Source organism: Candoia aspera, chromosome 9 (assembly GCF_035149785.1).
Source record: "Candoia aspera isolate rCanAsp1 chromosome 9, rCanAsp1.hap2, whole genome shotgun sequence".
Taxonomy (NCBI): domain Eukaryota; kingdom Metazoa; phylum Chordata; class Lepidosauria; order Squamata; family Boidae; genus Candoia; species Candoia aspera.
The window spans coordinates 250,719-277,948 of NC_086161.1; the positions used below are offsets into that span (position 1 = coordinate 250,719).

The 27,230-nt window shown below is 52.7% G+C and overlaps 2 protein-coding genes across 2 annotated transcripts; one reads left to right on the top strand and one right to left on the bottom strand.

Moving 5' to 3' along the window:
* Positions 1-2,123: 2,123 nt before the first annotated feature.
* LOC134502808 (transmembrane protease serine 13-like) lies at positions 2,124-12,526 on the bottom strand. Its single transcript, XM_063311302.1, has 11 exons — positions 11,923-12,526; positions 9,277-9,399; positions 8,991-9,120; positions 8,430-8,522; positions 7,284-7,327; positions 6,586-6,745; positions 5,598-5,770; positions 5,391-5,489; positions 4,969-5,111; positions 3,207-3,359; positions 2,124-2,138 (listed from the first exon to the last, which is right to left on the bottom strand). Exons 1-11 carry the CDS (start codon positions 12,116-12,118, stop codon positions 2,124-2,126), a joined length of 1,329 nt encoding a protein of 442 aa, XP_063167372.1. The 5' UTR covers positions 12,119-12,526.
* A 10,675-nt stretch (positions 12,527-23,201) lies between these two features.
* On the top strand, positions 23,202-26,911 carry IL10RA (interleukin 10 receptor subunit alpha). The gene is made up of 7 exons (XM_063311303.1): positions 23,202-23,311; positions 23,450-23,582; positions 23,664-23,839; positions 24,052-24,215; positions 24,443-24,593; positions 25,275-25,405; positions 26,105-26,911. Exons 1-7 carry the CDS (start codon positions 23,254-23,256, stop codon positions 26,909-26,911), a joined length of 1,620 nt encoding a protein of 539 aa, XP_063167373.1. The 5' UTR covers positions 23,202-23,253.
* The last annotated feature ends 319 nt before the right edge of the window (positions 26,912-27,230 follow it).

Genomic DNA, 27,230 nt, shown 5'->3' on the forward strand with positions numbered 1-27,230 from the left:
GGAGAAAGAGGCTCAAGGAGGACAGAAAGGTAGGCCAGGAAATATGGGTGGTGCAAGAAAGCCAATAAGTGGTGGAGCAGAAAATCTGGCATTGGCCATGCTGCGGCACACACAGTTCCTGTGGGTGCCACACTGCCCTTGTCTCCCCAGCCTCAGCAATAGTGCATGGGGAAAAAAGCATTTTCTTCATTAAACCAGTTCTGTCCCAGTAGTTTCATGCAAGCCTGTGTCCCCTGTTACCTTGGAGGCCACCTGACTTGTGGAGGTGTGTTTGGGGGAATTGGAAGGATTAAGCCCATCAGTCCTCTCCTGGCCTTGCCCTTCCCCATCAGCCCTTGGTTTCCCGAGTTCTTTCCAACCCCTTCCCCCCCTACTTTGGACCCCAACTCGAGAGAGGAGAGGACAGTAGAGCTCCACTATTTCACTGGGGAAGAAGCAGGGCCGTACTGGGACCATTTCACTTCCGCAGTCCCTGAAATGTATCTTCACTTCTCAATGCAGCAACTCCACGGTTGCTTGTTGCCATGTCCAGAAAACAAGGAGGGAGGGTGCGCTGGGCTGCTGCTGCTGCTTATCTGCCAGTGTCCCCCTACTTGTCAGTTTCAATCCATCCCTCCCACTCCCCCAAAGCCAGAGATCTGGGTGTCCGCGCTGGTCAGCTGCAGTTCTCCTGCTCTGCAGGACCTCGCCGGTTGCCCCCAGGGTTTGTGGCCGGAGGGGCAGGCCACCAGCCTAGAGAAGCCCAGGCAGGGTCCAAAGCTCCATCCTCCCCATTCCTGCTGTGTCCTGACCAGTGGGTGCCTTCTTTACCTACTGGGGGGGTTGGGCAGCAAAGCCAGAGGAGAAAGCCAAAATGGAACTTGCAGGATGGCCAGCACCAGTCTGGTTATGAGATGCATTAGGTTGGCCAACAGATGGGGAAAAGGCTCACCCTAAAGTTTCCTACTTAAATGTAATTTCAGAAGAAGTAATTGCCTGTCTCTTGTGATCTGGTCAAAGAGGAAGGAATGGGAGGGCCTAACTAGGCTGTCTGGGCATGGTTTGGGGGCCTCTCCTGAGCACTGCTGGCCACAGTTAATTGGGGTGAGCAGTACCTTTGGGCCACTGCTGCCTCCCTTCTCATATCACCATCCTCTGATCTTTTCCATGTGTTAGGACCTTTAACCTAACACACACACACACCGGCTTTCAGTCTCCAATGGTAACACCTGCCAATGTACAGGGTAGTGCCCTGGACTGTTGGCAGTGGAATCTCAAGAAGACCCTCTCTGGCTTAGATGTCAGAGGCCATTTCTCAGCCATAGCAGAAAGGCCGGGGGGAGGGGGAGAGAGAGAAAGAGAGAGATTTCCATTCCAAGGTGCCAGCTGGCCTCTGGAGGGTGAGGCAAGGGGCAGGTGCTGCCATTATTCAGAGAAGTGGAATTGGGGCAAAGAATCCGCAGAATAAGCAGTGTCACACTGATGCTTCTGTTTTCAGCAAATAAGGCATTGTTCTAGCCTTTTCAGGAAGATGCTCCAGAGAAGGAAGGAGATGTGTGATTGGGGAGAGGAAAGTCAAAATTTGGGGGTATGTCTGCATGCACCTTCTGCAGTTCCCTCTTCTCCAGGTGAGTGGTCACAATGGGTCCCATGCCATGCACCCAGCTCTGGGGACAGACAGAAACACTGAGGTGGTAAGATGGGTGGTACCAGGAGGCAGCAGAGGGCTGTCCTAATGAGTCCAGTTCCCAGGGTCCTTTAGTGCTGCCAGTCAGATCCTACATCATGAGGTGTTGCAGCTGACCACCTTTTGGTCAGCACCCTCTGATGCCAACAGCATGGCTAGTTCTCAGAAAGGCACTACCACAGAGCAAGGTCATCTCATCCCACCATCTCATCCTACCCAGTGTGCCCCAGTGTGTCTTGCCAAGTGCTCAGCTCCAGGCTCAGCAGCTGCATCCTTCAAACCAGAGTCCCCAACCAGTTCCAACAGCAGCTGGGAGATCCCAGAGAGAGTGGGGAGGAGCCCAGCTGTCCTCTGCCCCACCAGTGTCCTTATGTCCCAAGAGCAGGAAGATACAGTCGGCCCACCTCGACACGGTCCTTCCACTTCCCCGGATAGGGGTTGGGGTGCCACCTTCTTCTCAGTTGCTCTGGCTCTGCAAGGCAAGGAAGGAAGGAGGAGATACCCGGACTTCGCCTGAGAAGCAGCCCCTCACCCCATGGGAGACAAGCCAGCTCAGACACAGAGTGGCCAGCAAGCCACTCTGTTTGGCCAGGCACTTTTCAGTTAAAAGTGCGGGTGGAAAGAGTACCTTCCTCAGCTAATCAAGTCAGCTGGAAATTCACAAGCTAGTGGCAGCATTGCACAGATGTTATTTCTGTCTCAGGACTGACACCTAAATCTACAGTGACCCCATTTGCACAGCCTAAATAACTTGGCTCTCCCCTCTCCCAGTCATCGGGAGGCAGATCTTTCCTTGCTCTACCCCCAAGCCAGAACCAGAAGGCTGAGAGGCTGCTGCCTTTTCCCCACTTTCCCCTTTTTCTGAGAGAAGGGAAGATGCCCCCCACTAGTTGTGCATAATTTGGGTTGGAGGGACAGTGCCCACTCCCGGTCATTTATGCCTATTTTCCCCTTCCCTCATAGCTGCAGGAAGCAGGGTGGGGATGGGAGAAATATTCCCAGAGGGCTCTGTTTTGGCAGGGCTTCTCTCAGATGTTGTTTCCCTTAGAAAGGCAAGGATCAGTTTATTCTCCCGGAGCAGTTTGCAGGGCGTGGCTGAACGGAGGGAGCTATTTTGGCCTCAAGTAAGACCAGGCTGAAATCTAATCTCTGCCATGTCAGTTAGGTGGGTCATTTAAGCCTACCTCTACCCCACATTTCTTCAAATATATTGTTTGAAGGGGTCACTGTGGGTGGGTACACAGTGCCCCTCTTGCCCTAGCTTCATTCCACTCCCATTTCCCACCTTTCCCTGCCACCTGCATTCCCCTCTCCACACCCCTGCAGTCAGGGCTGCAACTGGGGGCGGGGGGCAACGGGGGCATGAGCCCCAGGCGCCTTGCTGGTGGGGTGCCAAAATGAGCAGGGGGGGGCACCAAAATGAGTGCTTGGGGGGGGCGCCAAAATGGGCGTGGTATCCATGTTTGCCCCGGGTGACATAGACCCCAGTTGCAGCCCTGCCTGCAGTTCCCTCAGGCAGGCAAGCAGCGTCTCCTCTCACCTCCATTTGGCTGTAAATCCAACCAAGAAGCTTTGTGACTTGGGTATAGACACCTGGCTTGTTTCTCTGGCCACAGCCAGTTCCCCAGCTGGTAACACCAGCCAAGTACCATCGATTGTTGTCTTGACAGACCAGGGGGCCACCACTGTCACCCTGGGCAGAGAGAGAGAGGCATTAGGGAGGCTAGAAGCCACCCGGCATCTGGGGATCAGCGTCTAAACCCAGCCTTAGAAAAGGGCCCCAGCGCCGAGAGGAGGACACTCCCACCAGGTCCTACAAGTGGAGGTGCCGCATTTCCATCATCTTTTATGAAGTCTATCCGTGTGATACTGTTACTCAGATGGTGCCATCAACAATGTTCCCTTGTGGTTCATCTGTCTTTCCTCAAAGTGTTGAAGACCTGACTTTTCTTCCTGAAGAATGCAAAACTGCCCAGTCTGTCCTGGTGAGGAAGCCCTTCTGGCTGTCATGTTGTGGGCCTGTCACAGTTCAACATGCAGTCACCATCTTCTTTGCGGGTGGCACCTTTTGGTCACCCCATTTCTTTTTTAAAATTGGTATTTCCATCAGCATTTCTGTCTGTAATTTCCAAGCTTGATGAAATATCATTTAAAAAAATAATTTTTGAAGAGTCAGCAGTATTGTGTCATGTGACTGTAACAGTCGCATAACACAATACTGCTGACTGTTATTTTTTTAAACTCTTAGTATTGTGCTCAACAGGGGTGATAGAAAAGCTTTATTTTTTGTGTTTTATTTTAAGATCAGTATCTTAAAGTACCTTACATTCTAGTATGAAAGCTGTTCTGTCAGATTTGTAGAATATTTTAAAAATCAGCAATAAAATCATTTTAGAACTAATTTTAAATAAGATGTAGCATGATCAAATGCTTTAAAAGTGATAGTAAGGGTAATTCTGAATTTGAAAAGACCATCATCAAGTGCGTGGCATTTGGTAGCTGGGCCATCCCCACTGGGGGGCAGGAATATTGGGGGCCAGTACAGCAAAAGACCTCCCAGATTTGAAAGTCAGCTGCAAGTTTGCAAGATATCAAGAAGGGTTGGCACAAGGGAGGCCCCCTCATCTTTTTCCTTGGTGTGCCTCAGAGGTGGACTCCTCTGAGTCTGATGAGATCTTGGTTGGTTCTAAGGCTCAAGCTGAGGAAGCTACAGGCTGTCTGCCAGTTGTGAGTGATGAGTTAGACTCCACACATGTAGCTGCTGATTCAGGCAGCAAGAGTGCCAAGCCTTCAATCATGCCACCATTTAAAAAGGGCTGAGCTGTGGAGATTGGAGTCCTCAAGAGGGAGGGAGTCAACTCTAATTGGGAAATCTGAATATAGAAGAATGTCCGCCAGACACACACACACCCCTGCCTTTCCTACTTGGAAGTAAGTCTCCTGCTTCCTGACCTGCATCCTGAGACTATCCATTACAAGTTTCTCCTGTTCCTTACCCTATGATTGGACCCTTGGCTTGATTCGTGGAGCTCTCATGGAACTCACAGACTGTCTTGGATGACCCAACTTTCCCTTCAAATCCTTTGCACTAGGAGTCTTGCAACACTGATATAATTTACAAGGCAAGAATCCTCCCTTTGATTTCTCTAGCCTTTGCTGAATTCTGCCTCCCCTTATCTCTGCCTCAGCTGGTGTTGGAAAATTTACAGGTCAATAAAAGCTCCCAGGCTTGTAACTCTATCAGTCTAAGGCTTGTGCAGGACAGCCCTTCCCCATTTCTCTTCAAGAAAAACCTCTTTTACCTGGCAGGAGTCTTTGCCCCCTTGCAAAAACCCGGCACACATCATCCGGGGGGTTAAGAACCCCTCATAGACATTATGGCTGTTGCAGAGCCGATAGTCAATGATTTTCACTTCTGCTTCCCGCAGCTTGGGTGATGTATTCTCTGAAAGAGCAAAGAAACCACGTGATGAGGAGAGAGAGACCTGGATACCCCAGCCTCTTGTTGGAACTGAGTTTGGTCATAGAATCTTAGGGTTGGAAAGAGTTCATCATAGCCACGAAGTCCACCCCACCCCTCAAGCACGTTGGCAGGTGATTGCCTAGCCTTTGTTGGAACGTATCCGGTGACAGGAAGCTGACTGGCTCTGTTGAAGTGCCTTATCCCTATATTCTTGGCCTGAGAGCCACAGCCTAGCAGATGAGGCCCACTAGCCCGTCTTACCCTCATTTTCACTGATCTTGCCAAAGCCCGTGATGAAGCATGTCCTCCCAGGAAGAAACCGTTGGCCTGACATGGGAAGGCAGGCTGGGCGGACCTGAGCTGGAGCAGAGGGAGAAACAAGTGAGCCTTGGGAGGGAAGACAGTGGGTCTACCAGCACTTTTGCTGGGCCACGCAGCAGGCAGACTTCGGGCGTGTGAGAATTTCACCTGAGAGGACCAAGGGCTGGGAGAGTTTCATCAGGGCAATGTCATAGTCATCATGATCATCACTGTAATTGGCATTGATGATGACTTCAGAGACCAGGATTCCCTCCATCGCCTGCTTGAGATCAGCAGTACCCGCATATACCTTCCACTCGTCCAGGATCTTCACACTATTTCTAAAAAGTCCAAAGGCAAAAGTTTATGGGAGGGTCTGCCTTGGCTAAGGCACAGGCATCCAGAGGGAGATTTGACAGGGGCTGGGGGAATCAGCCCTGGTCCCATTAAAATTGTTGATTCAGAAAATCAACCCAATTTAATTATTCAAATTGAGAGAGCAAATTGATCCCAGAGAAGAAGAAGATGAGGGTTTAGACCAGCCTTTCTCAACCTTTTGACCCTGGAGGAACTCTTTAAATAATTTTTCAGGCCTCGGGGAACCCCTGCACATTCAGGCTCAAATAGAGGCCAGAAGTTACAAAATTATTACATTCGTTTCATGTGTAGGCCTCTATATATGCATGAGCAGTGTTCTTAAACTGAAAATAAAGAATGAAATTTACCTCTTTAATGTGAAGTTGCCCAAATTTGAAATAATTTTTTAAATAAATAGTGATCTCCCAGGGAACCCCTAGGAACCTCTTATGGAACCCTAGGATGCCACTGAACCCTGGTTGAGAAACCCTGGTTTAGACAGTTATTGGGGAAGGGCGGTGTTGGCATGGGGATGGTAGAGAAAGAGCAGCCATACAGTAGGTAAACTCTTAGCATGAATCACGGTATGAGCTGCTCAAGAAAATTGGTATGCCCTTCATTCCTTTGCTGGGTCTCAAGAAAAGGTTGGATGGGCAGTTCTGCTTCTCTGCAGCAAGATGGCCCTTTAGGCTCCTCCTCCTGGCAGAAGTCCTGACAGCAAATTTCCTTTTCCTTTTCCCTAACAGCCCATTGCGAGCCTCCCACTGCCCTCCCAAGGTAACCGGTCGGTTGGCCTTACATGAAGAAGCAGTGGGCTGCGGTCAGCACCCACTGGGGATCGATGATAGTGCCGCCGCAGATGTGAGCAGACCCATACTGGAGGCTCACTTGCCAAGGCCATTTACTGGCAGAAGCTTCGGTGCCACCCACAATGCGGCCAGATATCCGTTGCCCGCAGTCTGCAGGGAGAAACGCCCAAGAGCCTCGGTCACAGGAACACAGAAAAGCCCTGTTTCCCCACTCCCCTCCAGACCCATGCACCACACCAACCCACCAAACTGGCACGGCTCCCTTTTATTAGCCAAATCTTTATTTTACCTTTCTTCTTCCTCTTTGTTCCCCATTGTAACACCCATGCCACACTTGGCTCCTGAATGTTCAGGAAGGAACTAGGTGGTTCTCTCCCCCACTCTGTCTGGCTCTGCTCGATCATTTTTATTACTTTTCAAAGTGTTAAGATAGTATTCCGTTTGTTTATCTCATTTGTTAGGAATGCAGGAGCATTTGGTGGCATGGTTTTGCATGCTGCTTTAGTGTCTTTAGATAGGAACTTATGAAAGAAGGAGAAGGCATGCTAGATAAACTGAGCACTAGTTCAGCCCTAGGGCAATTCTTTATCCCACCTCAGGAATGGTGCAGTAATAAAAACGCCCCATGGAGTCTGTCTCTCCCTGTCCACCACCCCAACCCCAACCCCATCCCCATCGCTCTACTTACTTGTGCATCGGAGAGAAACGTATTTTCTGGAACTACACTGGGAGCTATAGAGGAGATCAACAAACCAGATGTTAGTGAGAAACACAAAGCCTGCAGCCAACAGGGTCTTTCATCCAGTCAAGGGTAGTGCAAGGGGTAATCCTGGAGGAATAGAAGCCCCAGGTTGGTCTGCCTGGCTGGGAAAATGACAAGTACTCTCAAGGGGCAGCAAGAGGCAGAGCTGCAGAGAGCAGTGAGGGATGGGAGTCTGGTCACGTTCCCTTCCCAGCAGATGAAGCTGAGGACTTGAATGGCCCAAAACCCTCCATGAAAGGTGATCTGAAAGCATAATGCTGTGGTCCATGTCTTCACAAAGGTCACTTGACACCTGCCAGCCTAGAGAAATCCAAGCCAGGACAGAAGACTGGAGAGGAGAGGAGATTTTCTTTGTGGGGGGAGGTGCCACAAAGCCAAGTGGCAAATGACAGCAGAATTTGGATTTTGGCAGGAAGTACCTCTGGTGCTCATTCCAAACAGAAGGACCAAGTACATTCCATCATGGCAAGACCTAAGAGGCTAAGCAAGCCCTAATTGTTACACTCGGTCTTGAGATGCATGCTTTGCAGGGTGTGAATGTTCTAATTTTTCCCTGCTACATTGATGTAAGGGAATCTTGCTCCTTAAAGGAAACTGGTGTCTTCAGTAACAACAGGGCATAGCAAATGGCTCCAGTCCCAGGCAGCACATGGCAAACTATCTTGGAAAATTCACAACTTCATTTCATAAGCACTTTCTGACAAACAATGAAATTCTAATCCAAGGACAAACTAGGTTTTTTTGTTTCTCAGTTGGAATAATTCAGACTAGAATTTGATACATGTTTGGGTATATGCATTTATGCACTACTTATTACCATGTGCTGTCACTTCTGTAGCTCCTCTGTGACACCTGTCACAGAACAAAGGATCATCCTTCCCTGGTGCCTGTGGGTGGCACAGCAGCATTGGCCCCAGCAGGCATCCCCTGGGCAGAGCAAGCCCTCCTTGGCCATGAAGCCCGTGGAGCCGCCTCTGCCTCAGATGAAGTGGGTCTGCCAGCACTAGGCAGGGCTTGTAGTAGACGGGCGCCCCTCCAAACCACTGCCCTCACCCCAGAGCAGCTCATTACCTGTTGAGACTCTGCTGAATGGTTTTTTGCATCCCTCCAGCCACAAGACTTTTCCCAGGGAAGGACAGAGAGACGTATTCTGTGTTGGAAGCACTGGGGAGGCAGAAGAGAGTCACGGGCAAAAAGAGGCCTTGGGAGGGCCCCCTGTCTTGGAGCACAGAGCAGCTGCACTTCTACATCCACAACTGGATGCGGAGCAACTCCCCAGGACCTGGCAGGCTGGGCCACCATGGAGCACAGCCCAACCAGGAGCTGGCAGTGCTGCAGACTCAACATTATCTGGGCTACAAAGCATCCCTTGCGTAGCATCCAACCCACCAAGACACTCAGTTGTTGAACAGCCCCATCTCTTCCCCCCTCCCCCACACTCATCTGCAGGGGTGCAGTCCACAAATGGGGCCTTCCACTGCTTACGAAGTTGCCATTGGGGGTGGGGGGTGGGGGGAGGGGAACACCACACTAACACATCCAGCAGACCAAAGCGAAGGGCTGAGAGAAAACAGGAGGAGAGCTTTCCTCAGATCCCTTCCTTCCTCCCCACCTTTTGAGGCCCAAAATTACTTTAGGAATCCAAGCTGCTGACAGGTCTTCTGGGAGAAGGCCTCTGTCCAGGTATGGCTGCAGACAGGCAGCCACTCCCTCTCTGCTCCTGAGTAGACATGGAGCAAGGACTGGTTCCACCCAAAGCGCACTGCGGGACAGGCAAGAAAGAAGAGGGGCGGACACTGTGGACACCATGTGGGTGCTCCTGGGAGGGAGTGACCCTCCAGGGAACGAGCTCTCTTGAGTTCCTCCCAAAGTCCTTCCGCCCACCTGTCCCACAGCCTCTCCGGCCTGGATGCTTTACCACAGTCTAGCTCGTCGCTTCTCTGAGAGCAGTCGGGAACCCCATCGCACCGCACAGCGTGGTCACTGCAGCTCTCCGCCGGCTGCTTGTGCACAATGCCAGTGCTGGACCGCCAGAACAAGACTGGGAGCAGGACAGGAGAGAGAGCAGTGAATGGACTGGGGCATGGGTGGGTTTCCAGGTGGGAGAGTTACTTCTCACCCTGAGAAAAGGTCTGACATTATCAAGCAAGGAACCAACACAGCCCCCCAAAAGAGGCAAGCTTCCTGCCCTCTATGTAGAAGGTGGGAGAAACGAACAAGAGACCTGCTGGAATTCTCGTGGGTCACCTCAGCTTTCCTTCTGATAAAGACCATTCATCAGAGCTTCTCATGCTCTGGATTAATTGTCTCCTGCCTAGACTGCAAGGAGAAACGTCCGGCACAGGACTCTTGCAATTGCACCCCTTTGGCATCAGCACTGCCAGCTGAACAGGTTCCCAGTTCCTATTGTCATTAGGCAGCTGGTGGTAGGTGTGGTCTCTCCAGAGAACCTTGCAGAGAATTGGACACAGCATTTGCACAACCACACCATTCCTCAGCATTGTGACTTGCAATCATCACCACAGATGAGTCTCTTGGGGGAAGGTTTTAGAAGGGGATCTGTGTTAGTCCATGGTAGACAAAAATCAGATGGAGTCTGGTAGCACCTTTTCCTGCCACCAAATGTTATCCACACATCTGGTGAAGTGAGCTGCAGCTCATGGAAGCTTGTGCCTTTTAATAAAATGTGGTGGTGTAAAGGATGCTGGCAGAAACCCCCTGATTTAGGGGGAAGTGCTTGGTGGCCCAGAAATGCAGGGGTGCCTTTATTTCCCATCAGTTCAAAGATGCCCAGGCCATTAAAACCAGCTTTTGCAGCAGCTCCAGCAACTGAAAAGGAAGGAGGACATGGAAGGCCTGGCCTGGTTTCACCACCCTTGCTAAGGAGACCTACTGCTTCTGTTTCTTGCCTCCCTCCCCTTCCTCTCACAGGAAAGGAGGGCACAAAAAGAGGCCCCAGCCAGGGCTCTTCCTCTGGCCATCTGACTGCAAGCGGCACCAGCTTTCTCTCACAATTGTGTGCGGGGAGAGAAGGGGGGGTGAGAAAGAGAATCAGCTGTGCTTCTGTGCGGATGTTTGGGGGACATCATAAAAATCTATTAGCACTTGCCAGGGATCAGATGCCAGTTTCCAAACCAAGATAAGTCCAACCCTGGGCACATCCCCAAAACATCTCTGAGGTCAAGAAGCAGAAGGAGCTGGACATCTGGCACAGAGGTGGTCTCTGCACTAGCTGTTGTTTCCAAAGCACGTAAGGAATCCCTCCAGCCTGCTCTGTCTTGGCCAGTTCTGGCCATGGTTCTTCTGCACAGCTTCAGAGCAGGGCAACCAGGAGGCTCACAGGACCAGGAAGGAAGTCCTGTGACACAAGATGGTGATGTGGGACAGTTCAGCTTTGGGGAGAGAAGCCAAGGGAAAAGAGGATCACCCTCTTCAGCTGCATTGCCCCAAAGAACCTGACCTCTGAAATCTCAGAGTGCAGAACACAGAGCAGTGGATTTAAATTACTGAAGGGCAGAGTCTGGCTGAAGGTTTTGAACGGCTTCCTAACAGTAGGCGCAGCATGACCCCAAGACTGGTCCCCCCCGCCCCACCCCAGTCATTCAAAGACGCAGACCTGCAATAATGCCTTCCATGGATTCAGGAGGTCTTGTCTTACATTCATGACTTTGCACAATCTGGGCCTGATGGTTAGTACAGTTATCTCACGGTGAGGCATGACCCAGCCACCCATGTCACACCAGCTAGAAACTCCATTGTGAACCCAGGAAATGCACTAGGTCTTCCTGTGTGTGAAAAATCCATCACAAATCTAGATGTTGTTTGCCGGAGGACAGCAACAAATAGATGGCCTTATGAAGAGGCAGTTGTCTGAATGGGACACGAATGGGAGGAGAGGAGGAGAGGGAGTTCTGGCATGCAGCTGGTCTCCCTCCATCTCTTCTCCTCTGTATTGATTCCAGAGTCAACAATAGAGAAAGGAAAGACAGATATTTTCCAGGAAACATTTCTGGCATGTCCTATGAGCAATACGGGCCCTCAGAGAACTTCCATGAAGTAGGAAGAACTATGAAACCAGGTCAAACCTGGTTGTCTCATCGAGGCTTTGCAGAGTCACCCCTTGGAAATGTGGGGCACCCATTGACACCAACTCACTTGCATTTATCTGCATCAGAGCAGGTTCTTTCCTTGACCAGAAATTGCTGCCTGTCTCCCTTCCAGAGGACAATCTATGTATCTCTGAGAAGGAGAAAAAGCTGGACCTCTCCCTACTCGGAAAGTCCCTCCCCACAAGAAGAGTGTGGACCCTGCTCTTCTCCAGCATAAGGGAGAGGTTCAATGCTGTAACGTTGCCTACAATGGAGACAGAGTCAACTGCCAGTCTGAGCCACTTTTGAACATAAACCGGGGAGGGAGAGGATGCCATCCTCTTTTGAGGCAGCAACATTCCTGCAAAAAGGCAAAGTAATCCTAGGGGCGAGACTGACCCTCCCTCCCAGGACTTTAGCCTGCATTTCCTGCACCATCGCCACTCGCAAGCCGCCAAGAGAAAGGAAGGACTCACAGAGCAGGATGAGGGCAACCAGCAGCACGATGAGGACTAGGAGACAGGCGATGAGGGCCACCCTCTTCGGGCCCATTCCCCAGGAGGCCTTGAAGGTGGGCGTGGAGGGAGCTGTGGGTGGGGAGAGGAAGAGAGCTGGGCCAGGTCCTTGGGAGAGGCTTGGCACAGAGATGGGAGACGTGGGGGTCTCTGCCATGGGTAGGAAGCAAAATACTGAGGAGGGGAGTCAGAGCAGCAAGAGACTTCTCTCTGTGCAGCCCCCAGTGGGCTGGAGCCGAGGGAGAGCAGGCCAGAGTTGGGCTTGCAAGCTTAATTCAGCTTTCTTCCATCCTTCCTCTCTGTGACCAGAGGCCTGGATTGCTGAAACTGCCATCTTGTGCAACAGAGCAGAGCTCCAAGGAAGCGAAGAGCCGGTCGGTTGCTTCCCAGATGGTTGCTTCCATTTCTTTCAGCCCCCCACCCATTGCTGCCATTTCCAGGTCCCCTGCTTAGGGGTCTTCCCATATTGCAAGAGGCTGGATCAGACCCTCCAAGGTAATGCCTCCATCATTATATGCATCCCCCCACCCAGACTGGCAGGTTCCAGCAGGGGTCTTACCGCTTGGACTTGCACAAGCTATGCAGGGCGGGGGGGCTGGGCTGGTGTCTGCAGCATAAGGCCTGAGGGTGGCACCTTGAATGGTCTCCCCTGATGGGGCCACTTGAGAGACAGCAGGTGGGAAAGTGTAGAGAATGGGGCTCAGGACCTCAAGAGAAGGCAGTGGACCTTCCTGTAGGTAAAGAAGACGGAGGGAGGTTGGAGAAGAGGCTGGAGAATCAAAGTCTGGATGCACCCAGCCAGGAGTGGTGGTCCTGAGCCCTCTCTTTTCCCTCCAGCAAGCTCGCCCTTCACAGCCAAGAACTCTCTGCACCAGAGGGCCTCCACAAATCAGGAGAGCATCCAGGAATGCCTCCTGAGCCGCTGCTTCTGGGCGGGCCTCTTCGCAAAGGAGCTGGGTGTGCCCCTTTTCAGAAGCCCTGCCTCCAGCTGCTGACCTGAACTGGGACTTCAGCTCTATCCTCTCCAGAGACTGTGTGCCCTATTTTTATGGCGAGGCAAGGCGAGGCAAGGCAGTTGGTCCAAAACGACCAAGGACACTGCCACTGGGCACTGCAGCTCGCAGCCCCCTTTGAGTCACCCTGCCCCGGTGGCACAGAAGCGACTTCCTCCTGGGCCATCCCGGAATGCTGCTGGGCTATTATGTCACCACGGAGTATCAGATTCCTGGCCTCTGATTCACCTGCAATCTTATGACATGGAACTGCTTCATCTCCCTTCCCCTCCCACCCCCAGCTGCGGTGACTGGGAGATTGGCAGGGGTCAAGGAGGACCCTTAACCACCCCAGAGATGCTGTCCAAACCTTTGCTTGGGGGCAGGAGCTGTGGCCATTCCTTTCAGCTGGAAGTTCTGGCTGGGGGGTGGGGTCTGACAGACTCTCGCCCAGAGACCTCTGGTAAATGCGCCCACCCCATTCAAACTTCTCTCTTCCAAGGGCTGTGCTGACTCCGTTTGTGTGACCAGTCAGAGGTGTGCTGAGCATTAGCAGAAGCCTCACTGAAGCCACAAGCCAAGATGCTCCTGGGCCTGTGCAGCTGTGCAGCAGGCACCCCCCAAATGCTGCTTCCTGGCCCCCTGCTGCTCGTTCACCAAGGAGAGAACCCACTGGATCCAGAGGGTGTCAAGGCATTTGGCACCGCCGCCCACCCCCAGTCTCACCACAATGGATTTATTTGTTATACATCTGGAAATTATTTCCCAGATTATTTTTTAATCATAAATTATGTCAACTCATATAATTAACTAGGATTAAGTCTGATCCCGATGCCAACTAAAAAGCAACCCAAGCATAGTGCACATTAAAATTTATCAAGCAGTGGAGCAGGTGTTTCCTGGGCTGAGGTGCCTGCATTTTGGCCCATGTGCCACAGCCTATTCCCATCAGCTCCAGGAAGAGAAAATCAGCCACTGTTGACCCAGCTTGGGGGGCAGGGCAGAGGGGCAGAGGCCACTTTGAATGCTGGACTGGCAGTGCCCACCCTTGGAGAGGGTGCCAGAAAGGAGGTGGGAGAGAGCCACAGCCCATCCCACAAGAGGAGATGGGAGGCAAAGCATGAGAGAGAAGCATCCATTGCTGGTCCTGGGCTGGCAAGAAGCACTGTGGTGGCCCAGCAGTGGCTGATCTCTGTGGCTTGCAAGGGCAAAGAAGGGCGAGGGGGAGAACCCCAGCTGGTCTTAGGCTGCTGCAGGTAAAGGCTGCTGAGGATCTGCCCTGCCGCAGCTCGGTTTCTCGAAAGGGCAAGAGGTTTGCAGCAAGCCTCGCCCAGATGAATGAAAATGAAATGGGGCTGCAACGGGGGTGAGGGGAGAGGGGGGGGCAAAATGCTTTTAAGAAGCTTATCTCCAGAGAAGAAGCAGCCATCCTAGAACTGCAGAACAGAAAGGTTGCCCTCAAACTGTCCCACCCCCTCATGAAAGGAAGTAGCCCACACCCCAACCCTAACCTCTGAGCAGCCTCAGAGATATCCTGGTCCTGTGCCTGCTGGTGACCCCAGCCTACTCCTCCTCCCTCTCTAGTGCCCACTTCTGCCAATTCCCACAAAGATGTCTTCTCTACTGACCACATCCCATCACCATAGCTGCCATTCCAGTGATCGGCAAGTCCTTCCTTACCTCCCTCACTCCCTGAGCTGACTTACCAGATGGGGGGGCTGTTCCATGGCCTCTTCCCAGCACTGGTAGCCCTGGCAGGTCACTGCAGCCTTCCAAGGTCCATGGCACACTGCCTTCCTCCAAGCATATGTGTGAGCTTCGGATGCCTGCCAGCAGCCAGCCCACAGCACAGCTCTGAGACAAGTGCACTGAGTGGGAAGCTTGCCTGTCCTACCTGCCTGACTCCCTTCCTGCTAGCTGTGTGTGGCAACCTCCAGAGCAAGTCACGGAGGAAACCGGCTGGACCTGAAAGGTTGCTCTGCACAACCCAGCCTTCCTGCCAGCTTTCTGAGAGCAGCTGGCTTCAGGTCTCCTGTGGGGACCCTCTCCTGACAAGAGAAGGTTTTTCTGCCTGGCTGGTCGGTGGACTCTCACACAGGAAACTTGGTGAATGCTCCTGCAGTCTGAAGCTCCCTGGTTACAGCCAAGCTGCTCTCCCCAGGCCCAGAGGCAGTATCAGGGCAGCCCCATCTATGGGAGGACATCAAAAAGGGAGCACCTGACTTGGGAGCACGTTAGGCAGCAAGAAGGAAACAAACAGCCCATTCCACGCCCCACCAGATTGCATGCCACTGGAAGAGGCAGGCAGGAGGGCATTCCTGGAATCCTGGAATGGTGGAAGAGGCTTTGGAGGCAATCTAGACTAGGGCAGGAATCCACTGCCAGGCATTCCTGACTGATCCCTACCCACCTACTCTTTTAGACATTTCTAGCAAAAGAGAGTCTGCTAGAAATGAAGAGGAACCCTGTTCCATGGTTGCTTTTGATATTAAGGTTCTTTTTTTTCTGTTGTTCAATCAACATTGACTTCCTTGCCAATCAAACCCATTGTTTCTTGCCCTGTTTTCTTGAACAAATGTCTACCCTGTCTTCTACATAATAACCTTTCAGGTCCTTGGAGGCAACTATAATGTCTCCCATAATATTTTATTCTACAGGCTAAAGATTCCCAACTTCTCCAACCATTAGGTCCCTAATCACCTTAGTTGCTGTCCTCTGGACATATTCCAGTTGTCTTTCCTAAAATGTGGCACCAGAATTGGATGTCATATTCTAGGTGCAATCTGACTAACACAGAATGGAAAGGAGGAATTGTGATGCTGAATTTATGTTGATGCAGTCTAGGACTGCATATGAACTACTACTTGTTATAGTTTCTCCAACCATACGCCTTTGACGTTTCCTGTCCAAATTAAAGATTTCGAATTGGACTCTGTTGAAATCCTTATTGCTATTTTTGGCTCATTGCCCAACTCTGTTCTCCGGGATCTTGAAGCTGTCCTCTAAGCAGCTTACTATCTCCCCTCTCTTTCTGTTGACTGCAAAATTGAAAACAATGTTTTAGCCCATCATTCTAGTCATGTATAAACATGTTGAACTGTCCAAGGCCTAGAAGGAGCTCTGTGGAATGCCAATCAGTACCTTCTTTCAGCTTGGAAGAATGGACATTTAAATCCCTGAATCTGGCGCAGATGGCAAAACTTACGGACCAGCTAAATGATAAAAATGTGGAAGGTTTTCAAAATGACTGGACCCCCTTCTTCAACTATGTAGAATCGACCCAAAAATTAACATAAATGTGTAAAACATATGAATATAATACAAGATGTAAAATATTATGTATTTGACTTATATAATCTCAGTAGAACTGTAGAATTATTGTAACCAAATTAGTGAATTGTGAAAAGAAATTATTTAGTTAAGGTATAAAATTGTATTACTTAGGGAGTTGGAAATCCATTTCCTTTCTTTTAAACCTCTTCTTCTCTTTCTTCTTTCTCCTTTCCTTTTTTCTTTCTCTTGTTTTTGCATTTTATGTTTATTGCTGATTTGTCATTTTATGTTTGTATTATTTGTGTAAATAATTTAATAAAGACTATTTAAAAAAAAAGAAAAAAAAGTACCTTCTTTCAGCTCAGCACAAAAGAGCCACTGATGAACACACATTGGATAAAGCTTGTTCAACCAGCTCTGGATCCAGCAAATGGTAGCATAGTCCAGCCCACATTTTAACATCTTCTCTGCTAGGATTTTATAGAATCTATCAAAGGCTTTGCTGAAGTCAGAGTGAAGAACATCTGCCTCATTTTCATGGACAAACAAACTGGTCTCTCTGTCAAAAAGGGGAGTGTTGGTGTGGCCTGGAATGCTCTTCCACTTTTTCCTGTCTCGCTGCTTCGTGGTCCATTTCAGGGCTTTGCCCACTCTCAACATGAAGCTGCTGGTCAGTCATTACACAGCTCCTCTATTTCTTCCCTTTTGAAGTAGGAAGGTTTGCCTTCCCACCCATGGAAAATTCAGAACACAAATTCAGCACAACATTGAGGAGAAAATAACCAACTATTTACCCAACAATCCAACAATTGTTGGGTCCCAGCTTTACAAGAAAGAGGAACAAAGAACCATAGAAAAATAAAGCCTTTTATCAGGATTTTTAATTGTACAGGGGAAAATTGTACAGGAGAGAGCCAGTTTGGTCTAGTGGTTAAGGCAATGGGCTAGAAACCAGGAGGCTGTGAGTTCTAGTCTCGCCTCAGGCATGAAGGCCAGCTGGGTGACCTTGGGCCAGTCACCCCCACTCAGCCCAACTCACCTCACAGGGTGGTGGTTGTGGGGAAAATAGGAGGGAGTGTTAGGTATGTTCACCACTTGAGTTATTTATTAAAAAATAATAAAGGCAGGATAGAAAATAAGTAAAATAAAATAAAATAAATTCTAAGGCTCTGATTTGCTGTCTGGCTCTCGGGACCATAAATGGAAAACCAGATAAGTTCGATTTGTGAGGAGAGCGATTGTGTGGTTAAGCCAATTGTGGCTCCCCCTTGTCAGCCAGGAGAGAGACCTTGAAGGGATTAGGCACCTGCCCCCCAGTTACTGTCTGCCTTAGTCAATTGCCACCTCTAGTCAATTTCATTCTGTCTTCCTTAATGGTGAGCAACAGCTCTTTCTTTTCAGCAAGCAGGGGATGTTTAGGGGCAGGGTTCCTCTGGGTTTGACAAGATTAAGAAAACTGGGGAACTGAACCTGCTGTCTTGTCATGTTTGCAAGGTCAGGGGAAGCAGCCTGGAAATAAACTCTCATTTCAGCCTCATCCATGGCTCCAAGATGACATATGTAAGCTCCGATAAGACTCTTGGATGTACTTGATCATGGCCCTGGAGTCTTGAACTTAATAGTCGGGGCCTTCCTAACCATCTCTGTACTTACCTGGGGTTGCCACTCCCATGTTTTGTCAATTGTTCTGGTTGGGTCCGTTTGAACACAGTTCCCCTTTCTGGAGAAGACCAAAGCAAAGTAGGAGTTGAGGAGGATGGTCCTTTCCCATGACTGCTTACCACCCTACTATCTTAGCCAAGACTTCAGTCAGCACAAGCTGGAAGACCCTGCTTTTGCCCCAAAGCCGAGACAGATGAGCAACGGGTGCCTTTCTGGTGGCAAGAGCTCCTCTGAACAGGCTCGGTCCTTTGTATCACCTTCCCGCATTCCCTCCACTGCCCCTCCCCTCATGTCTTTGGTATTCTTGGCTCTTTTAGATTTAGGATTCCTGAATCTGTTGCTCTTCCATAAGCACTTCCTGGGTCTGATCTAAGAATTTCTCATCTTCCCTGAGAAGGAGAGGGGGGACAGGGTTGTCTCTACCCTTTTCACCTTCCAGGAGGGCCACCACCTGTACCTGCAGCAGGTGCAGTCCTTGCATCTTCAGGGAGAACAAACCACACGGTGCATCCTCTCACCTCTATGCTCCTCAGAGGATCAGAAGAAGAGAAGGAGAAGCCTCCCCTGCCAAACTCCTGTCCTCGCATCCCCACTAGAGGCCAGGAAAAGAAGGCACTCCCCCACCTCTTCTCCCCAACTCCATCTGCAGCTTCTGGCACAGAGTGTCCCTAGCAAGAGGCCATGATTTTGCAGCATCTCTGTGGTGGGGCTCTGTTTTGTTCTAGGCTTGGGCAGCTGGGAGAGGACCAAGGAACAGGAGTTTGCAAAGGGAACCCAGAGTCTGGGGGAGATGGCAGATACTCTGTGGGGAGAACATTTCCCTGGACCCCTTCCCCTACCTACCTATGCCCCACCCAGTGCTGACTCCTGGCTTTGTCTAGACAGTAAGTCTTTAGGAGGGAGATCAACGGATGCTTGGACAGGCCTTGAGAATATGAACAATTCTTTCATTTTCTTGAGACCTACCTCACCCTTCATCAAAATTCCCAAGCAGTTTATGAAAAAACAATGAAGCAAATTTAAATGTGCCCACTACAAGCAAACAAAGGCTGCTGCAAACGGTACAGTCTCCAGGAGCAGCACAAGTAGCAGCACATTCCATCGCAAGGAAACAAGGCAGGCCAGATGGAAGAGTCTGGGAATGACTGCAAGAGGGGCCCCAGGGAGAGTCTCTGGCTGTGGAAGATTCTCTGCCGGGAAGGCCCATGGTCACTCAGGTCCCTTGCAGGAAGACTGGGGGGAGGCAACCTGCAGGATGTTGCAGCACAGGATCTCCATGATAGCAGTGCTGGGAGTGGGGGGGAGCAAAAGCCCAAACAAGTGAATCAGTGCCCTCCAAGTGTCACGGAACTTGCCCCTACAGCTCAAGGAATGGCCATCACTGAATGAGCCCAAGGATCATCTCACCTCCAATGCCAGGCCTGGATGGCAGTCGGTTTGGCTCCCGGAAAAGTCTGCTGACAGGAAGCCCTCGTTTCCTTCTCCCCCATATCAGCAAATGACAAGGAACAGAAGGGTCAGTGGCAGCACCACAGGGGCCTTGGAGGACCATGTGCAGTTAGCAGGAAGACCTCCTTGCTGTTGGCATGGAAGCACTGAGGAGGTGGAAACAATAAAGACGTGGAGATCCAAGCCATGGGACTGCCTGTGGAAATGGGAACTACGGCTCCACTGCCAAAATCCAGGAGGAGTCTGGTAGCACCTTCTCAGACAGATCAGTGATTTTTGGCTACCATGAACTAGCGCAGCTCTCCTCCTACTGGTTCCAGTTAGTATAAACGAATGCTTCTCATTCCAAAGCCAGACTCCAGCCTGAGATGTAAGGATCTCAGTTGGCAGCCACAGGAGCTGTGCTGAGCAGCCTGAAGAATAGAGACCGCCCCCCAGAACCCCTCCTGCGCTAACTCTGAAAGAGGAGAAGTGGCACTGAGGGTGCTTAAGGAACAGAAAATAAAACTGCTAAGAGCAGAGTGGGTTTATACAAACCAAAGGTCTGACCACACACATACAGATGTGATGGCTGTTTCTCAGTGGGGAACATGAACAACTGGAACATGAGCAAAACTGGGAAGTGGGCTGAACTTATTCCTCAGAGCAGAAAGATTACAACTTTTGGGGCTTTTCTGTTTCTGTTTCTGTTTCAAAAGGGAAACATGACACACATTTATAAAACCATTCTCACTTCCAAGAAAATTGTGAGGGTGAGAAATTCAGGGAAGATTAAGGAAGTTATTTCTTGTATACGGCACAATTAAATGAAGGAAGGTAACACTCCTATGGTCACCAACTGGAACAGCTAGGGAGGGGGAATAGCCTATGCACCAAAGGGTGGGAAGCGGGGAGGGGGGGCTTCAGTTGCCGCTACTTGCTTGATCTGGAAAAACCAAACAAGGATAGTCCAAGTTAGTACTTGGATGGGAGAGCACCAGAGAATCCCAGGGCCAAAGGTCCAGCTGGGAAGAGAGGAAACATCCCAAAAAGAGGCAGTGGCAAACCATTTCCGTACCATTGCCCAGAACCTCACCCAAGCATGTCCCTGTGCCCCCCAGAGTTGGGTCTGAGGCAGGACGGCCCGTTGGGAGTGCTGACGGCAGGGAGAAGGCACCCCAGAACCCTGCTGGCGATGGTGGAAACCGAGGACGGCAGCTGGAGAGGAGCCTTTGCCTGGCGGCTGCAGTGCACCTCCTGCCGCCTCCTGTGCTCAACCCCGCCGAGGGATCCGGGCCAGGGAGAGGAGCGGCCCCTTGGACGGTGCAGGGCGGCAAGGCCACGTCCGACTCCTATGGTCCCGGCCTTGCGGGGCAGCCTTTCTCCCGCGGGGACAAGGAAGAGGCCTTCAGCGGCCACAGAGCCCCACTCTCCGCAGAGACTAGCCAAGGCGGCAGGAAGCGCCGGAGGCTCTGCGGGCGTCGTTTCCCTGCCCACACGTCGCCGAGTGTCCCGGGAGTTTCTGCCAGGCCTCCTGGGCGGGAAACAGCCGCAGCCGCCGGGGAGACCAGCCCATCTTCTGTCACTCTCCCCTCCCGGTGTGGAAAGCGGCAGCTGTGGTGACATGTGGGGGTTGGCCGAAGCTCTAGGCAGGTATTCTGCGTATGCTCAGAGGCACACTTCCCATCTTGGAGGGCTCTACTGTTTCAGCGCGATCCGCTTCTGTCCCCAGGAGTCCCAGCGCAACTGGGCCGCTCCGAGGTTCAGGCAACCGGGAGAAAACAGCTAGCCCTCCGTGGGAACGGCCAGGCGTGACTTTCAGTGCTCTCGAAGCTTCCCCTCCGCTGACCCTCGAGACACTTTAAGGGGAAGATGCCTCCCCCGCGACCCTTTAGGGGGCTTGACCGGCCGCTCCCTTTCAGCGAACGGGAGGCGGCCTCCAAGAGACTTGGAGGCAGTGAAGAGAAGCGACGAGCCCCTTTTCGAAAAGGCTCCCGGGCTCGGATTTCGCACAGCCTTCAACAGGAGGGAGGGGAAGGCCCGTTCTCCCGGGACAAGGCTCCTCCTGGGGCACTTTTCGGGGTGGGGGAGTTAGGAGCGAGCGCCCCCCTCTCACTCCTAGCTCCAAGCTGCCGGCAGCCTCCCGTCCCCCGGGATTGCCCCTTCCCGCTTCTTGGCTTAGGAAGCTGGGGCGGGGTGGGGGGGTGGTAAAGATGCTCGGCTTCGGCTGCGAGTTGGGGCTTAGGCAGGCGGCGCCGACTCTTCGGAGAGAGAGGCCTCTTTCGATCCCGCCCCTGAGCTTCCGAAAAGTCCGGCTCGGGAAGCCGGCGAGTCAGAGGCGCCTGACCCTGGGGAGGCGAAAGGGAAACCAGCGGCCTGGGTAGCGGGAAGAGGCGAGGGGGCAGCCCCGGCCCGCCAGGCTCCCCCCTCCGCTCCCCCCCGCGATGGGAAGATCCCCAAAGTTAGTTTTCCCAACCGCTGGAAAAATTCTGAGCGGATGCTCAGGCTGCCAGAAAAGGTCCAAGGTCCGAGTGCTCCGAGAAATAACTAGACCGTTCCCAATCCTGCTCCGGAGCTATTGATTGAAATGGAAGCGGATCTGGTGCCCTGAACTGTTAATTCGATCCTTACAGCTGATCCTGGTGGTAGCTTTAGGGGCCCGTGGTTTTATTTACTTATTCCTTTCTTTACCCGAAGCTTTCTGTAAACTGTTTTTGGTCTCTGGCCGTAAATAAATAAACAAACGGCCTAGTAGTGGACGGTCTTCTGTTCTCATTGGTACAGCTCCAGGTTAGCTGAAACCAACTACCCTGTCGCAACTCATCCTGCGCTACTTTGCAGCCAATATGGCCTGGGTGAACTGCTTCGGAAATTACCGCGGCGGGGGGCTGGAGGCGTCGTTATCCCAGCAACTCCCGCTGCTTGTTCCTTCGGGCCACTGCAGCCCACTTAGGACTTCTTGATGCTCCCTTCCCGGTCTTTTAAAAAGCAAACTGCTGCTGGGATATGTAGCTGTATCTAACCCCTTCCCGATGTACCTTTCTTTATCCCCCTCCCCGCAAGAAAAGAACTGGTTTTACAAAATGAGGCGGACGGAATGCAAGTCGAGGAACCCTTAAACCGGCCTGCCAGCGAGCTATCTCGGGTGGTGGGGAAGCCGGCTTCCCTTGAGGCAGTAGAGTAAGTCTCGCGTTCCAGCAACTGCTCGGCTCCTTTGGCCCCAGGAAGAGCCCCCAGTGAGGGCAGAGGGGAGGCAGATTGCCCAAGTGGTGAAAGGTGGAGACGGCCTCGGAGCGGAGGCCCAACAGCTCCTCCAGATGGCCTTGACAGCTCCCACGGGGAGGAGCAGGCGAGGCGGTGGGGATGCGCTGGCCCATCTTTGGTGAGGACAGCCCAGCTCCGAGCCGTTGCAAAATCAGGATCGGCGCTGGGCAACCGGCATGAGACAGGGACAGGCAACCTGCCCGCCCCCATTGCTGACGGGCCTCCAACTCCGTCCAGCCGAGATAGCGAGGCCGTCTAGAGTTGAGAACGGGTCCCAGCTTCGGAAGCAGAAGGTGAGGCGCCAGGCCTGGGGCCTCGCGGGAGGGCGGGCAGGCGGCTTTCCCGCAGCCACGAGAAGGGCAGGACGGCGAAGGGCTCCTGGCAGCCTGTTCTGCACCTTCTGTTGCTCCTCCCTCAACGCAGAGGCGCTAGTTGCGCTCCTTCTCCCGGCGGAAACGGCGCGTCATAGCTTGGGGCTGTTCCTCAGAGTAAGCAGCTGAACGGAGGCGCGGACGGGGCATTCCCCAAGCGGGGGACAGCGGGGAATGCCCAGAGGAACTGAAAGCGTGGCCAGCTGCCCCAGCGCCCTCTGGCAAACACCCTCCGTTCAATCGCCTCCGGTAAACGCCTCGACTAGACGGACGAATGGAGCGGTCGCGACGCGGTGGCTGAGATGTTGGTGCCCGCGCTGCTGCTGCTGCCTCTCCTGCTGCACTGCCTTCGGGGCCACGGTGGGTGGAGGGCCGGCGACGGCAGCTGCCAAGTGGCCGATGCACCGGAGGCGAGCCGAAGAGGGAGGGACAGGGACGGGCGCTGGACCCCGGGTGCCAAGGGCCTGCTAACCGCCTGGGTGCTGCCTCTGTCCTCAGGGGGAGAGCGGATTCCCGCCCCGCCCGTGGATGTGCACTTCCAGGCCCATATCTTCCACCACCAGCTTCTCTGGGAGCCGGGCGCCCAAGGCAGCCCGGACGGCGGGATCCTGTACGAGGTGCAGTACCGGCGGTAAGGACGGGACAAGCGGGGGCGCGAGGCAGGGCGGGGCGGGTCATTGCCTATCTCGGCTTGACTTCCCGCCGCCCGCAGGGTCGGCAACGGCAGCTGGAGGGCCGCCGCCAACTGTACCCGGATCGCGCTCCACTCCTGCGACCTCACCTATGAGACTCGGCAGCCCGCGGCCCACTACTTGGCCCGGGTGCGCGCCGTAGCCGGGAACCGCACCTCCGCCTGGAGATTGACGCGCCGCTTTGCGCCTAAAGAAGGTAGGTAGCCCCTGGTGGGAGACCCTCTCCTTGGGGACAAGAAACAGCCCTAGAGCCACTGGCTTTTTCTGGAGGGGCGGGGCAGCCCTGCTGGCTGGCGGCGACGCCCCGTGCGGTTCTCTTGCGCAATTCGGAGAGGGGGGCAAAGCTGGTCAGGGCGGGGGAAGCCAAGCAGTTTCCTTAAGGCCCGCTGCTCACCTCCTTCTCCCCAGCAACTCTGTGGGTCTCCAAGGTGACCCTCTCCAGGAGCGGCAACCGGCTCCATGTCTCTTTGCAGCTTCCCACCAGCCACTGGGCCAACCTCACTTATGAAGAGAGCTACCAGGTGTGGGGGGAGTACCACGCCCATGTCCGGAGAGTGTCTGACAATGCCCAGGTAAGCCCCTATCTCTGCCAGCTGGGCCAGCCGGCTCCATCACATTCAAGCCATGGAGCTGACTGGGGGAGCCATCTGGCTGAGTAACTGGGGAGGAAGCTGTGCAGCCCTAGCGGGAGCCCCTCCAAAACCCAAGGGCCCTAGGAGCTGGGACATGGCCTGCCCTGGGCATGGCAGGGAGGATGGCTTATTTGGCCCTATGAGCACCTCTTGGTTGTCCTCCACAGTTTGTGCATGTCCACAGCAGCCTGGAGTTTGACCTCCCCCCACTGCTGTGGGGGGAGCAGTACTGCATCCGTGTACAGCCTCGTGTGGCTTCCAGGCCAAACCCTGCTGACTGGACGGAGGAGCAGTGTGTCTCAATACCCCCCCTGGAAGGTGAGCACCAGCCTTCTCCCTGCACACCTGCTCCCCACCTACACCCTGAGGCAGCCAGAGCCTGTAGCATGGCCCACCCAGGTCTTTCTTCTTCCAAGAGGACTTGACTGAAGACAGGGTGGGGTCTGAATTGGGTCTGGGTGAGAGAGGACCCTTGGAGGAGACCATGAGGGAGGAGCAGGCACTGCTGGGAGCTGATTGTGACTCCTGGGACTGTGTCCTGCATCCAGCAGCAGCACACACACACCCCACACACACACTGAAGGTCCTATCTTGGATGCAGCCCTCTACTGGTCCATCTAAATCAGTGTTCAGACAGACCTCCTTTAAAAGTCTGGAGGCCTCTGGGTGGCTTTGAGATACGATTTGGTTTTGGTCTTTCTACACTAGAAGCTTGTTGAGTGGGGAGGATGCTCTGCTGGTCTCAGCCCAAGACTAACAGGGGGAGTTGCCTTTATCTAGCCACCCAGAATTAGGGTCCTCCTAGTTTCTTTACTGCCCCAAGCATGACAACCACCCTTAGTGTCCATGTCCTCTTCAGATCAAGCTGTTGGCTTATTTCCTACACAAGCTGCTGGTACATTTGACTGCCATAGGGAGAGGGCACAGTTTGCCCAGCACTGTCCATCTTGGATGAATGGCCTACCCTGGTAAATAACTCATGGGGACATTCCCTTGCAGGCCACACAGAAGGTCCTGTCCTCACCCCAAGTTTGGCCCTCCTGAGTCTTTTAAGTCTTGGAATGCTGGGTGCAGGGCTGGGCTTGGCCTCTGCCTACAAGAAGAAGCCCACAAAGATGCCTTCAGTCCTGGTAAGACCCCCTCCACAAAATAACCACTGCTTCCCAAAGCAGCTGGCCACCAGAGAAGCAAGAGAAACTTCTCTGGTGCTGCCCAAATCCTGGTCCCTCAAAAACTCTCAAAGAGGGAATTGTGGCTGCTGCCCAGAAAGGCAGCTGAGAAATTTGTCCAGAGGGAAAGAGCCCCCTATTCCAGGGTATTTTGTGCTCCCCAACAATGGCTTAGTCAAACTGCCAACCTTCTTTACTGCTGCCCAATATTTGGAGGAAAAACTACCCTCACAGTCAGGATAAAATTAGTTGCTAATATTTCATTTTCCACATTGAGAATGAAGCTGGGTTCACAGGACTTGCTAAATCATAATGTGGTGTGTCTGACTTGGGCTCAGCTAGTTGTGAATTATTCAACAAGCCATAGTTAGGCAAATTATGGCTTAGCCTGCTACATGAAGCTAAGAGAGGATGATCCATTCACAGCTGTAGGGGAGGGATCTGAATCCCCATGTCCCAAGCCAGACAGCTGTCCACTGCTGATTCTTCTTTCCCCTGGAAGTGGCTGTTTTCCTGAAGAGGCAGGGGAGAGGAATCTTCTTTCTGGGAAAAATCTTCTGAATTGGGCTAGATTCCTGGAAGAGCAAGAGCGACCAGTAGCTGGGCTGCCCAGAGGCTCAGCAGACTCACTCTGCCTCCTCTTCTTTTTTTGGGTACCAGAAATCTCCTCTTCAGCACAGCCTCTGCTGGGGGCTGATGGAGGAAAGCCAAGGCCGAGTCCTGCACATGGAGACCGAATCCATCCAGCAGCTGTTCTTCCTGGGTCCACAGAATCAGGCACACTTAGAGAGGAGCAGCAGCAGCAGCAGCCACCACAGTGGTGCAGAGCTTCCAGAGAAGAATTGCCAGATGGAAGATGGCACAGGGCTCCAGGAAGGCAGTGGTTGTAGTGCAGACAGTGGCATCTGCCTGCAGGAACCCTCTGGCAGCCTGAGCACTCTGCAGTTCGGTGGCACAGGGTCATCCCCGGACATTGATCAAAAAAAGGGCATACAGGAAGATGCAGGTAGCTTTTGGAGGGAGGAACAACTGCTGCTGGGAGAGGGGTCACCCTCCAAGGACCTGACCCAGATGCATTTTTCTGGGTACAAGAAACAGTCAGGGGCTCATTTGGATCCTGAGGGTTGTCTGAGGCCTGCCTCCAGTGTGGACAGGGACAGCCTTTCTCAGCCCAGTTTGACAACTGGCTATTTGAAGCAGACCTTGCTTGGAGCCCCTTCTGGCTTGAAGGTGAGAGCTCTCACAAACTTTCTTCATAGAATGGACCAGGAGAAAGAACAGTTCCCGAACAGCATGTCCCCAGATGTCTTGGGACCGTGGGAGTTGCCCTGTACATCGCCACAGGCCCTCTTGGCATTGGGCTTCTCTGAACAAGAGCAGGCAACACCTCCACTGCCACTCTCCCTCCAGCGGCATTTGAGCCGGGATCCTGTTCTCCTGAGCTTTCCTTCACAGTGCTGGGTATAAGAGGCCCACCTCCTGCCCGGGAGCCAAAAGGGTACAGAGGAGCCCTGTCTTAAAAACTGAGGGTACAGAGGGGGAGAGGGACCCCAAGTGCAAAGCTCCAGCTTGCCTCATTAAACTTTCTCTTCTCTTGGGTGGACACACCTCAAACTTTGAAAATGGCACCCTTCCATAGACCAGTCTGCAGGGTTGGAGGAGAAACCATGCGTTCCAAATGCAGAAACAGAAACAAATACAGGTAGTCCTTGCTTAATGACCACAACTGGGACTGGCACCTCCATCACTAAGCGACACAGTCATTAAGTGGGACATCACATGAGTG

Coding starts and splice junctions, on each gene's coding strand:
- LOC134502808 (XM_063311302.1), bottom strand. CDS start 12,118: ATGGCAGAGACCCCCACGTCTCCCATCTCTGTGCCAAGCCTCTCCCAA. Junction 5,771..6,585: donor GCAGCCCACTGCTTCTTCAT/GTAAGGCCAACC, acceptor TGGACTTTTTAG/AAATAGTGTGAAGATCCTGG. Junction 3,360..4,968: donor GGGGCAAAGACTCCTGCCAG/GTAAAAGAGGTT, acceptor CTCTCTGCCCAG/GGTGACAGTGGTGGCCCCCT.
- IL10RA (XM_063311303.1), top strand. CDS start 23,254: ATGTTGGTGCCCGCGCTGCTGCTGCTGCCTCTCCTGCTGCACTGCCTT. Junction 24,594..25,274: donor CTCAATACCCCCCCTGGAAG/GTGAGCACCAGC, acceptor ATTCCCTTGCAG/GCCACACAGAAGGTCCTGTC. Junction 25,406..26,104: donor CAAAGATGCCTTCAGTCCTG/GTAAGACCCCCT, acceptor TTTGGGTACCAG/AAATCTCCTCTTCAGCACAG.